This window comes from Salvia splendens, chromosome 17 (genome assembly GCF_004379255.2).
Source record: "Salvia splendens isolate huo1 chromosome 17, SspV2, whole genome shotgun sequence".
Lineage (NCBI taxonomy): Eukaryota > Viridiplantae > Streptophyta > Magnoliopsida > Lamiales > Lamiaceae > Salvia > Salvia splendens.
The window spans coordinates 3,611,127-3,625,070 of NC_056048.1; the positions used below are offsets into that span (position 1 = coordinate 3,611,127).

At 37.6% G+C, this 13,944-nt stretch overlaps 2 protein-coding genes across 3 annotated transcripts; one reads left to right on the top strand and one right to left on the bottom strand.

Moving 5' to 3' along the window:
- The first annotated feature begins 878 nt into the window (after window positions 1-878).
- Window positions 879-3,101, top strand: LOC121775418 (tryptophan synthase beta chain 1-like). Its single transcript, XM_042172500.1, has 5 exons — window positions 879-1,166; window positions 1,688-2,044; window positions 2,123-2,556; window positions 2,646-2,740; window positions 2,827-3,101. The coding sequence occupies exons 1-5, from the start codon at window positions 951-953 to the stop codon at window positions 3,051-3,053; spliced, it is 1,329 nt and encodes a 442-aa protein (XP_042028434.1). The 5' UTR covers window positions 879-950; the 3' UTR covers window positions 3,054-3,101.
- Window positions 3,102-3,430: 329 nt separating this feature from the next.
- On the bottom strand, window positions 3,431-4,916 carry LOC121775419 (vacuolar protein sorting-associated protein 28 homolog 2-like). 2 transcript variants are annotated; one of them, XM_042172501.1, is made up of 2 exons: window positions 4,833-4,916; window positions 3,431-4,394 (listed from the first exon to the last, which is right to left on the bottom strand). In XM_042172501.1, exon 2 carries the CDS (start codon window positions 4,305-4,307, stop codon window positions 3,678-3,680), a length of 630 nt encoding a protein of 209 aa, XP_042028435.1. In that variant the 5' UTR covers window positions 4,308-4,394; window positions 4,833-4,916; the 3' UTR covers window positions 3,431-3,677. The 2 variants fall into 2 exon arrangements, with proteins under 2 accessions (XP_042028435.1, XP_042028436.1); XM_042172502.1 differs by having other exon boundaries at window positions 3,431-4,401; window positions 4,833-4,912.
- Between the last annotated feature and the right edge of the window lie 9,028 nt (window positions 4,917-13,944).

A 13,944-nucleotide genomic window follows, 5' to 3' on the forward strand; every position in this document is an offset into this window, starting at 1 on the left:
TATTTTTTCTTTTATTTTTTAATAATAAAATCGATATGGAAGCAATACTAGTTTATCGAATATTAAAGTATGTTTGGTACCTATGTTTGAATTAAGGGCCAGAATTATCTAGCCTTAAATGTGCATATGGTCCTTGTAAATGATTTTTGCTATTTTTATGGTCCTATATTTTAGCCTACAAAGTTGTCCTTCATATTATTAGGTTATTTTAGTTCAACAACTAATACAAAGTTAACGATGAGATCAAATTATAGTAAAAAAATTGAAACTTTGTACTGCTATAATATGTTCAAAAAGATATTGAAGCATGATTTATCAAATTCACTCTAGAATAAAATTATCTACTAGTACTATTTAGATTGTGGCTGGCTAAAGTTTATTAGACCTAATAAGTTTATTAAACAACTATATATATTGTCCCAGTATTTAAACGATCTGTTTTAGCTAAATTTTATTACACCTATTAAGATTTTTTAGCCTACCAAAGTAAGACATGTATCATACACCATAATTTAAAAGTAATCAATTAATTGTCCAAGCCTATGATAATATGCTAGGCTTGATGATAACAAATTCATACATGCATTGCAAGTTTGCCAAGTTGATCACTATTATTTCCACGGTTTTATTACTTGGATATCATACACTCCTATTAATTCAATTCTAGAACGTAACTAATTTTAATTTAGTTATATGCATATATATGCCGCCATAAGCCATAGCTAACTAACCTCTATAAATTGAAAAGCAATACATCCATGAAACCATAAAAATCTACACCTCAAAATATCGGTTCTTGCAAAATTTTGCCTTTTATTATGAATCTTCAAACTCTCTCTCTTCACCACTCCATCAATCTTCCCTCTCCGAACCTAAATAATTCGAATCGACTCGGTTTTGATTGGCCATTGCGAACCGTACGACACAAAGGTTTCAAGGTATGCTCAGTGATGAGCCGCGATACTCAGACTCAGATTCAAACTCAAACTCAAACTCAAACTCGGAAAACAGATGTTCTCCAACTAATCGATGAAACGGAAGAATCCTTGTTTAGGACAGGCAAGTTTGGCAGGTTTGGAGGCATCTTCGTGCCTGAAACACTAGTCACTTGTCTCAAGGTGCTGCTGTCTGAGTTCAATCTTTGCATGCATGATCCCCACTTTCAGGTCCATATCATAAGTTATTGAATTGGGTAAACAATTCTTTGTGTTTTGGCAAACAGTCTATGTGATTGTTTTTTATATGGATATTGGCACCTAATATTATGGAACTTTTAAAAAGTTGGATTTTTCCCACGAACTTTGAAATTGGCAAATAATATCACGAACTTTACCCTGAGTTTGTTATTTCCTACCAGTGAAAAAATTCGGCGATGTTAATAGATTGAAGAACAAATTTGGAGGGTGTGCTTCAAGAAAAACTATTCTCAAAGATTTGAAAATTTTGAAACTCTCGAAGTTGTTGTCGAGAAATTACGAAAAAAATACGTATCATGATATTATTTTGCCGGAATTTTTTCATTGGTGGGAAATAACAAACTCGGTGTAAAGTTCGTGATATTATTTGCCAATTTCAAAGTTCGTGGGAAAAACACAATATTTTGAAAGTTCCATGATATTAGGGGTCAATATCTCTTTTTAATATTGGTGATTACTTCTGTTATTATTTCCTAATGGTAATTCCATAGGGCGAGCTTTCGACTGCACTGAGAGATTACGTTGGCCGTGAAACTCCACTCTACTTCGCTGAAAGACTCACCGATCATTACAAGAACGGCCGGGGCGAAGGCCCCGACATTTACCTGAAGAGAGAAGATCTCAGCCACGGTGGAGCGCACAAAATCAACAACGCCCTCGCTCAGGCCATGCTCGCCAAGCGCATGGGCCGGCGGAGCGTGGTGGCAGCCACCGGTGCCGGCCAGCATGGCGTCGCCACGGCTGCTGCCTGCGCCAAGCTCGCCATGGAGTGTACCATAATCATGGGCCACCTGGATATGGAGAGACAGTCCTCCAACGTGCTCTTGATGAAGAATTTTGGCGCAGAGGTTCTAATCTTAACATAACATAATTTATACACGTACATAATTAAAAGAGTGATTGTGATCTAAAATCCATAACTACAGGTGAAATCAGTTCGAGGCACGTTCAAGGATGCGGCGTCGGAGGCGATACGCGAGTGGGTGGGGGATTTGGAGAGGAAGTACTACTTAGCCGGGACAGCAGTGGGGCCACACCCGTGCCCGGCCATGGTGCGGGAGTTCCAGTCGATCATCGGAAAAGAGACGAGGAGACAAGCGGTGGAGAAGTGGGGAGGGGAGCCTGATGTTTTGGTGGCTTGTGTGGGAAGTGGTTCCAACGCTCTCGGAATGTTTCACGAGTTTGTGAGAGACAAGGACATCCGGTTGATTGGAGTCGAGGCGGCCGGGACCGGAATAGATGGAGAAACACACTCTGCTACTCTAGCTAAAGGAGAGATAGGGGTGTACCATGGGGCCATGACCTTATTGCTGCAAGATCATGAAGGCCAGATTCTTGGCCCTCGTTCTGTTGGTGTTGGGTATACAAATCTTTCATTTCAATCATGAATTTTTTCCACAGTTAGCTATTTCTGGTTTCAAAGATTGGAATTTTTTTTCAAAATTGCAGGCTAGAATATCCTGGAGTCAGCCCAGAGCTAAGCTTCCTGAGAGAGATTGGTCGTGCAGAGTTTCACACAGCTACTGATGAAGAAGCTCTAGATGGTGATTGCTTTTTTTTTGCAACATATATATACATATGCTCTTATAACTAGACCTAGAACTAATGTGCTCATTCGTGTGCATCGCAGCGTATGCACTGTTGTGCCGGTTAGAAGGTATATGCCCAGCGCTGGAGGCAGCACACGCACTGGCACATCTAGGAAAACTATGCCCGACCTTGCCTGATGGCGCCAAGGTGGTAGTTAACTGCAGCGGCCGTGGCGATAAGGATATAGAGACGGTGTTTAAGTATCAACAGCTCAAAAGTGCGCAAGTTTCTGATGGGAACAACCATCCTAAACCACTTCAAATGTAGTAAATACATAACTGCCAGTTTAACAGATTAAAGTTGAACGTGTGATCACAGAAACTCCAACATCACCAGAGAACAACATTGAAATGGTTAGCATAGCTCAAGCAAAGCCGAGAACCAATAATTTAAGCGCTGACAAGAAGAAAACTCTACGGCATAAACCAAATCACAGGGGATTGAATCTCCTCAGGTTTCAGAAAGCAAATGACTTTATAAACCAAAACGTTCACAAGGGAAGACCAATCAAGCTTTCTACTTCAAAGGGCAGTGCATCCAAGAAACTAACACAAGAATGATGAAGTCTGAATACTTTACATAACTCTGCAACAGAATGGATATGCTAAGAGCAGCATAAAAAAAGAAATAAGGTTCAACACAGCTGCAATCAATTTTCTAATGCTTTCATCCCATAATGAAGGACGAGTGTATTCCATCAGAAAACACTTCATATTAATAAAAAAACATCTACTCTTTAGCACGGAATAGGATCAAAATATCAGCAACCCTGTGCTGAATATTACTTGCTCCGACCAATATTCTACTCAGAAGTGCAAACATACATATTAAATATAGTAGACTTGAAAACAAATGTACCGATATATGTACAACCTTGCCTCAGCCAAACAACTATGCCCCTGCAGTTGGAAGTGCTGCCATGAATGAGTTGTAAGATGACTCCAGGTCGAAGTGCAGCTGTCGAGCCTGCTGATCAGTAAGCTCATCTGCAGCACCCATCTTCGATAACCTGGCAATCCAGTCTCGCATCTTTGTCTTCCCCTCAAAATCAGGTGGCAATATAGATAGCTTATTGAGAGAAGCGGAGAGATCAGACAACAACGGGTGGACCTGATCAACTGCAACCATGTTTAGCTTCAACGAGTCCATAGCAGTAATAAAGTTCTGAACACACTCGGCCACAATGGCAGCGGATGTAGTATTCGTCATCGCAGCAGCTGCCCTGTGCTCGACGGTTGCAGGAACCCCAGATGTCACGAGGCGGTTCATGGCTGCAGGGCAATCCATCTTGTAAGTATCATGGAACCTCTCAATGCTGGGTACAATGTCCTTCAATGTGGAAGACAACGTTTTGAAATGGGCAATCAACTTTTGGCATTCAAGCTCATACTCAGCAGGAGATATTACGTCCCGAACATAAGCTTTCTCAAGCTTCTCGGTTGCCTTTATAATCGCAAAGAGCTCGGCAAAATTCTCATACATCTCCCTTTCGCGCTTGTCGTTCCACAGCTTAACCTCCATCAAGTGTAAGTATGGAGTACGTATGTATATGTAGATATCGGATTGGAGAAGAGAACGGGACACGCGCAAAGAAGCACACTCTTACCGCTGCAAGCTTAAAAGCCAAACATCAGATTCATAATTCTCATTACATTCCCAAAATTAACGAATTACACACTCGAAACAGTAGGCATCTCACAATTAACAAATCCCCAATTTGCAGTACTAAAAGAGAGAAAATTAGCGAATCAACATGCGCAGGTTTCTCATAAACTAAAATTTCGTCATAATATTAATATCAGATCAACGGAATGATAATTATGCACTCGAAACCTATTCTGAAAAGGTCGAAAAATCGGAAACCCTATCTTCATCGCATGAATCGAGCTACACAGCCCTAAATATTGACAGAAATTGATAAATTCGAAAAAGAAACAAATCACCGGCATAATATTCATCTAAAAACGATTAAACGGATGCAATCATACAACAAATAGAATTCCAACAAATGAAAATACTCATCAAAGTTGGGAGAGAAGCACTTACACAGAAAGGAATGCGCTTTGAATTATGGGAGAAGAGTTGCCGAGGGAGGAGAGCAGGTTGTCTACCAGGCAGAGATTGCGTGTGGGGTTTAATAAAAAATAATTATTTATTTAGGAATAAATTATTCATATTCTTTTCCTACTACAGACTTTTTAACTTTTGAATATTCCAACCCAATTTCATTCGCGTTGACAATTGAGAAAAAAAGGATAATAATTCAACTGTTGGGCCTTTGATTAATGGAGCATTTTTTTTACTTAGATCTAAAGATGGGCCAAATTAGCTATATTTACAATATTGGAGAGCCCAAAATTCAAAATTCTCTTAATTTATCAGTAACTACTTTAGTAGTAAAAAATACTCCATCCGTCCCGGCTAAGATGACACATTTCTTAGCCGGCACAAGATTTTAGGAGTTATTGTTTAAAGTATTTAATTGGAGAGAGAAAATGTGAGTGTAAGTATTAAAGGAGAGAGATAAAGAAAGATGAATATTTTAAGAATAATGTTTTGGAGACATAATGTCTAAGACATAATGAGGTTAAAATGGTAATTATATATTATGTGGTATTTTTAATTAAAATTTTATTTTATGTGTTTACTTTACTACCCCTATATTAATTTGTTTATTTATTACACCTATAACCTATTTAAGGATATAAATGTAGATTATGCATATATTATGCATGCATTTAATAAACACGTGAATCATATATACGATTTTAAAATATGACTGGATAATATTTTTTATCTATTCCCCTTTTATTGCATTTATTTAAAGAAAATTTTAATATATAGAGTAGTACAATTTTACTACCAAATAAAAAATATTGGATTTCTTTACAAATTAGTTTTATAAATTTTAGTTTAAAATTACTAACTAAAAAAAGATATTATTAATGGAGCTTATGATTCTTCATTTTCTTAATTCTTAATATAATTAGTTGATGTACGATATATTAAATAATCTAAAATGAGAAAAGTTGATTCATCCAATTATTTTCGTATTAAAAAATACAATAATTTTTATTTTTGAAACGTTATAAAGTTAACTTTCTAAGCATAATTTTATAGAGTCGAAAACAAATATTACATGTGATAAAAGTTAAGAAAATTAATACAAAAATACAAAAGATAACGCAAATAAATGATTCATCATAATAACTACTACTATTATTTAATCATACAATTCAAATTTGAATAAGAAATTTAACAAAAAAAATAATAAAACCGGCTATGAAAGTATAACATAAAAAAGAAAATAACTCATAATTAAATTATCAACTGATTATATAAAAAATTATTTGAAAAAATAATAATAGATGAAGCTATCAAATTATTTTATTATTAAATAATAATTTAGTATGTATTTTGTTAATTACTACTATAGTAACTAATTTATAATCTAAATTCATGATTTTTAAATAAATAAAATAGTATAAAATTAACATGAAAAAAATGATGTGTAAACATATAAAAAGTTTCGAGCATGATTGTAGTTTATCTCTAATCAAATCAATAAATATGCATTTAGATAAAGATATTTAATTTGATTTAATATTCCTTAATTAGATTTGTATCCATTTAACATGATATTGGGTAAAGTAGTCATAATAAAAAATATATCTATGTCAAAATGCCATAAGGGTATTATGGCATGGAGACATTATGTCTCTAAATCACTACCCATATTTTAATAAGAGTTAGAAAAAGTGGCTAGGTGTATTAATTGGAGAGAAAAAGTTTCCAAAAAAGGAAATGTGTCATCTTAGTTGGGACAAACTAAAAAGGAAAACGTGTCATCTTAAGCGGGAAGGAGGGAGTAATTCAACAAACTACTCCAAAGCAAGTTACTTCCTACCAGATTCAATCGGTAATTTCTCGATTCAACTGATATTGTTTTGTTCTAGGTAATCTTGTTAGAGTGCAGAAATAAGCAAAGTTATTACTAGGGGTGAGAAAATATACCAAAATACCGTACTTATCGAATCGAAAATATCAATATTGTGGTATAACGTGATTTTCAGTATGTAACGATATTCATTTATGTTACCACAATATACCGAAAATTGGTGCATCAGTAAAGATATACTCCCTCCGTCCCACATAATTTGACCCAGTTTTCCATTTTGGGTCGTCCCACATAATTTGACCCATTTCACTTTTACCATTTTTGGTAGTGGACCCCACATTTCACAAACTCATTCCTACTCACATTTAATTATAAAACTAATATATAAAAGTAGGACTCACATTCCACTAACTTTTTCAACTCACTTTTCATTATATTTCTTAAAACTCGTGCCCAGTCAAAGTGTCCCAAATTATGTGGGACGGAGGGAGTATATCGATATTATGGCATATACCAAAATTCAACTCTTAACGGTAATTCGGTATGCCGTGCCCAAATTCGGTATACTGAAAAATTACAGTATATCGAATGTCTATGTAATATACCAAAAGCTAGTACACCGGATTTCAGTATGGTATATCAAAAAATCGGTACAGTAACGATTTTTAAAATTGGCATACCGAAAAATCGGAATACCTTAAAAATAAGTTAAATAAAGGTATGATATCTACTCATATCAGCATTTTCGATAATGTATACAGTACTACTGTTTCGATAAGATATATTGCACTTGACTCGGTCATAAATGGAAATGGAGCTTGATGTTCGAAGTCTAAAACATTCCCAGCAAAGGAATAGATTATGTAGTATGATTACAATCTAAAACATTCCCAGCAAAGGAATAGATTATGTAGTATGATTACAAATTAAACGCCACGGCTCGTTTAAAGTTATCCCCAGAGGCCATAATCATTTTAATAATAATTTCCATCACTATTGTCTACGATCAATCGATTGCTCTCTTGAGAATTGAGAGATCATCATTTTGAGCACACAAAATTACTCTTTTTCACTAAGTATTTTCTAATTCTACCATTTTTTCAATTCAAATGCATTAACTGTTTATTTGCCAGATTTTTGTCTAAGTCAAAATTAAAATTGACGTGGGTTCAATATAAATACTAAATACCCCATCATCTGCAATTTGAAAATTACAATCAATTAGGGTGTCCACAATAGACCAACCGCGACAGTTTGCAAGCCCGAGGGGTGCCCCGGCGGTTGGGGGACAACCGAGTACCCGGTGGAGCCGTGTTGCGGGCGGCGGGCGAGACGGTGGTGCCGCGGCGGTCTATTGCGAGCCGCGGAACCGCCGCGGCCATCAAGTTTTTAATATATTATTTAAATTTTTATCTATAAAATATCTATTCCTAATTCATTTTTTTCATTCCATTTCATTCTATTTATTTTTGTCAAATTAATTTTTTTCTAGTCCAATTAAAATATACCAACAATTAAAAATGTGAGGGGTGGCTGTGATGTGGCTGGGCAAGTTTTATGTGACTAAGGCATGGCTGTAAAATGACTAGGCAGACAAATTTTTTTTTAGCTGAAGCAGGCTCGTGGACACTCTTATACAATATGATTTGCTGGCAATTTTGTAGATTGATTTAAATGTTAGGACACAATCTATGAAACAAACATTGTCGAGGAGAGGTAATTTTCATGCTTTAACTATATAGTAGGAGTATTTAATTTGGTTCTTTCTCCCTCTTTCATTTTTCAAAACTAATTGAGCCGCCAATTTAGATGATGCAAGTTGTTTGGTTATCATTCGTTGCCAAAAGGCAAAAACAGATTTTTCTTATTTTTGGCACATTTATTATTAAAAGTAAACACGAGACGATAATCCGACACGAATCCGCATGAAATTATTGGGTTAGAGTTAAGTCTATTGGGTCCGTGTCCTTATCGGGTTGACTCATTAAGAACCCGATAATTTTGGGTCGGATACGGGTAACCCATTAAAAATATATATTACTTTAATTTTTTAATTTCTTATAAATTAGGTTTAAATAGTATAAAACGAATTTTAATTGTGTAAATTAGGTTAAAAAATAAGGTTTAATCGTGTAATATCAGGTTCGGGTCGTTATCGTGTCGTGTCAACCCATATTATATCGTGTCGATAACGGGTTCGTGTCGGGTGCGGGTTGTGTTCGGATTTGAAGATAGCAGGTCTGGTTCGTGTTCGGATTTACGGTTTCCTTAACAGGTCGGGTTCGGGTTAAGCCTTATTGGGTTGGGTCGTTATCAGGTTGACCCGATAACGACCTAGTCCGCCCGATTTACCAGCCCTAGCTGTGTGCATCTTAAATGAAATAGCATAAAAATTCATTTACAATTTTGGCATTTTTAGCATTTACTGGAATATAGCATTTTCAAAAAAAAATCTCATATTTTTCAATTTTTAGTGGAATTATTTTGACGTCATATCATGGACTTCTAAAAACTTTTTTATTTAAAAAAAAAAAACTAATTTCTCATTTCATTTATTTCCTTTTGAATTCTTTCTCGATTCTGATCAATTTATTCAATTTAAATAAATTTATTTATTTTACCATTATTACATACCTAAATACTAAGGTCATCCACAATAGGAATAGCCCAGCAATAGCTCAGCTATACCCTAGCCACAAACTCCTCCTACCACATCATCAACACTAAAAATCCTCCTGCCACATCATAAATAGCTCAGCCATAGCCTAGCCACATCATAAATAGGCCAGCCACATCAATAGCCACATCACTCAAAATTATATAAAACAAATAATTAACAATCACACAAAATACGCAATTTAATTTACGAGACATATACGAGAAAATTCAATAATATTATTAAAATTTTAAAAGTACATTAATTAAAAAAATTACATAATTAAAAAAAACTACTGCCGTGCAGTCCTCCGCGCCCATAACTCTTCAATTAAATCCTTTTTGAGTCGAATATGAGCCTCCGTTTGGCGCATGTCGGCATGTGCTTGGAGGCGGCCGTCTTCATCGTGAGGTACCACACTCCGTACGTTGGGGGCGGCCACGCCGTGGCTTGGACCGGCTTCATTATCATCGTTGGCCCAATCAGTCAGTTGTACACCTTCATCTTCGACAATTATGTTGTGCATGATAATACAGGCGTACATTATATCAGCAATGCAGTCGACATGCCACAAACGCGTTGGCCCCTTAACTGCCGCCCATCGAGACTGGAGCACACCAAATGCGCGCTCCACGTCCTTGCGCGCCGACTCCTGCCGTGCCGCAAAGTAGGCATTCCTATCATCTGATGCGCATCAGATCGTCTTCACAAAAACGGGCAACCTAGGGTATATCCCATCCGCCAAGTAGTAGCCCATATCATGAAAATGATGTGCAAGGCGCGTATATATAGTGTTTCGGAAAAAAAAATTCGCGCTAGGCGATCCGGACGCTGCAATAGCGGATCGCCCAGCGCACCGCCTAGCGCCACGGAACCGCCGAGCGCTAGGCAGTTTTTAATTCCGGAAATGGCTGGGCGGTTGCAATAGATCGCCTAGCGCCGGCACTCGGCTAAACGGTGCGCTAGACGCTATTGTGGATGGCCTAAATGAGTAGAAAAATAAGTAGTGATAATAATATTGATCCTGAAAGTATAAACATGTTATAATAATTTTAAATGTCTTGAAAAATAGTTACGAAATATAGGTGATGGTGACAGAAAATAATTTAATTTCTCATGTGTATGACATACTAATATCATACTCCTTTACAGGTGGAAATGGTTAAGACTTATGAACAGATAAAACATGTCTGATTACAATAGTAGCTAATGACTTGTTACCTAAAATAAAAAATATTAGTAGTAATGTACTTCACGACTCAATAATAGAGTAAATTGTTTGTTTTCCATATATCCTTTTCTATTAAACTATATTAATATCGTTGTATGTGTATTAATATATACTTTCAAAAGTGTATATCAAAAGGAAAATATAAACTACTCATCAATTCAAAATTTAAACAAAGGAAAAAAATAAATCCCTTTGGCTGGAGCCTATGCATGCGTAATTATGGCTTAATTCCAAACTTAACAAGAGTGATTGATGCTAACACACAGCATGATCATTCCATCCTTACTGTAATCATAATTCAAAAATGGAAGATGATGTTAATGCTTCCCTGTCTTCAAAGTTTTAAGTGAATAAGCAAGATTTGAAGTTAACAAATAGGCTCAATCGATAAATTTGATTTTGATCTGTTAGTATATTGAGCTGATCAAGATCAAGGCTTAAGCTCACGGTAAAGCTGCAGACTGCGGTGGGGCGGCAGCTTGATCAAGGAACAAAAGGAAGGCAGCTTGATCAAGGAGAAAAAAGGGAAGACAGCTTGACAGCTTGATCAAGGAGAAGAAATGCAACTTGATCAAGGGAAAGAAAGAAGGCATTTTCAGAAACAAGCCGTTGTGCTCAAACCGAAAGTTACCGTTGAATTTGCGGTTACAACAGAATTTGGAAAGACGGTTGAGCTGAATTGATCGAGCCTAATTCCTTTAAGTAGCGACGATGCTTCCACTCATATGAGGAGAGAAGAAGAACAACAGAATTCAAGAGAGATAGAATACAGAGAAGAAGTTTCCAACTGTGCATTTGTGCTCTCGAAGCAAGCCGACTTCGAGCGAGTTGAGAGTGTTCTTTACTTGTAATTCTCCAAGAGAATTGAGTGTTCTTGTAAACCTTTCCTTGAGTGATCAATAAACACATACACTAGTTTTCTGCCCGTGGATGTAGGCCTAGAGCCGAACCACGTAATTGCTGCGTTTTCATTTCTTGTTGCGGTTCATTCAATCAATCAATCGATCCTCACAACTTCGCGACCTAAGTCTTCACAACGTGGCGCCGTCTGTGGGAAGGTTTCTGTAATCGTGGAGGCATAAAGTTTTTCTAGGAGGGCATCACCTGTTTGGGGGAAATGTCTACATCAAGATTTGATGTGGAGAAGTTCACTGGTCGAAATGATTTCAGCCTGTGGAGACTCAAAATGAAGGCAATCCTAATGCAGCAGGGCTTATGGGAAATCTTGAATGGTGGAGGCGGCAGTTAGGAGAAGAAGCCTGAGCTAGATGAGAAGGAAAAGGCAAGGGCTCAAGATATGGAGTACAAGGCATATAGCACCTTGATCCTCAATCTCACTGACAGAGTTCTGAGAGAAGTTTCAAAGGAAGATACAGCGACTGGAGTATGGTCTAAATTGGAATCATTGTACATGGCTAAGTCATTGGTCAACCGGCTGCATTTGAAACAGAAGCTGTTGACATTCAAGATTGGTGATGGGAAAGGTGTGTTGGAGCAGCTTGAAGAGTTTGGAAAATGTGTTGATGACCTTGAGAATATTGATGAAGAGATCAAGGATGAAGATAAGAATCTGATGCTGTTAAACTCTCTGCCACCAAGCTATGAACACTTTAAAGATGCTATGCTTCTGGGAAGAGAGTCCAAGATCAGTTATGAGGAATTCTATTCTGCCTTGAAACTTAAGGAGATCCAAAAACACAATTCCAAGCCTGCCGATGTAGTTTCTGAGAGCCTGAATATTGCTGATTACAAGAAGAATGTAAAGAAGAAATTACAAAAGAAGCCTTGTTAGAATAAAGGAGCTGATGGGAAGGAGACTAGATCATGCCACTACTGCAAGAAACCTGGCCACTTAAAGAAGAGTTGCTGGTCTTGGAAGAAGAAGCAGGCCGAGGAAGAAGGTGGGAAGAACACTGCTGATCTTGCAGAAGAGTTGGAAGTCCCAAAGGCCCTATGTGTATCTGAAGATGTGGAAGAGCTTCCTTGGATCATGGACTCTGGATGCAGTTTTCACATGTGTCCAAACAGAGACTGTTTTGATAAAATCGAAGATGCAACTGGATCAGTCTTGTTAGGAAATTATCAGATATGCAGAATCAGAGGAATATGGGGTACAAGGCTCAGACTTCATGATAGATTTGTAAGGTTACTCACTGGTATGAGATTCATCCCATAGATTAAAAGAAACCTGATCTCTATTGGAGTTCTAGATGGTGCAGGTTACTCTTGCATTATATCTGATGGAGTCATGAATATTGTCAAGAATGGGAAGGTTGTCATGATGGCTGAAAGAAGAAGGAGCTTGTACTATCTGAAGGCTACTGTGATTGCTGGATCGGAAAACCTGGTGCAGGATTTGAATCTGAGAACCTAGCATCTCAGGCTTGGGCATCTAGGGGAAGCAGGAATCAGAGAACTAGCTAAGAAGGGCCTGATCAAGCTGAGAAACCCCAGTGAACAGCTGGGGTTATGTGAGCAATGTATGCTCTGGAAAAGCAAGAAATTGCCCTTTGCAAGGGGCATCCACAGTTCAGCAGCTCCACTGGACTATGCCCACAGTGATTTATGGGGGCCAGCTACACCAATCACATTGGGTGGAGGTAAATATTTCCTATCCATCATTGATGGTTTTTCAAGAAAGCTGTGGGTGTTTATCTTGAAAGAAAAGTCAGAAACTTTTCTGAGGTTAAAAGAATGGTGTAGAGAAGTTGAAGTTGAGAAGGGCTGTTCACTGAAGTGCTTGAGAACTGACAATGGGTTAGAATTCCTAAGCAATGAGTTTGACTCTTTCTGCAAAGAGAAAAGGATGAGAAGGCACAGGACAGCGCCATGCAATCCCCAGCAAAATGGGGTTGCTGAGCGCATGAACAGAACCATTTTAGAGCGGGTTAGGTGCATGTTGTTTGGCTCTGGAATGACTAAAAGGTTCTGAGGGGAGGCTGTAAGTATGGTGCAGTGCTTATTAATAGAAGTCCATCTTCAGCAATAGCATTTGATACTCCAGATCAAAAGTGGTATAGAAGGGGTGTGGACTACTCAAATATGAGAGTTTTTGGTTGTATGGCTTATGCTCACATCAGGCAAAGCAAGCTGGAGCCAAGAGCTTTGAGATGTGTGATGATTGGATACCATAAGGGAGTAAAGGGCTACAGGTTGTGGTGCATAGAACCAAGAAACCAGAAGATCATTATATCTAGAGATATGCAATTTGAAGAGAATAGAATGCCATTTCTGGAGAAGGCTCAGGACAGTGAAAGGCCATCCCATCTAAGGAAAGAGCCAGAGCATGAAAATCAAATCGAGATGGAGATTTTAGAACCTGAGAAATCAGCTCAGGTGGAGGCTTCTGGATCTGACAGAGATGCTGAGGCTG

Coding starts and splice junctions, on each gene's coding strand:
- LOC121775418 (XM_042172500.1), top strand. CDS start 951: ATGAGCCGCGATACTCAGACTCAGATTCAAACTCAAACTCAAACTCAA. Junction 2,045..2,122: donor TGAAGAATTTTGGCGCAGAG/GTTCTAATCTTA, acceptor CCATAACTACAG/GTGAAATCAGTTCGAGGCAC. Junction 2,741..2,826: donor TGATGAAGAAGCTCTAGATG/GTGATTGCTTTT, acceptor TGTGCATCGCAG/CGTATGCACTGTTGTGCCGG.
- LOC121775419 (XM_042172501.1), bottom strand. CDS start 4,307: ATGGAGGTTAAGCTGTGGAACGACAAGCGCGAAAGGGAGATGTATGAG.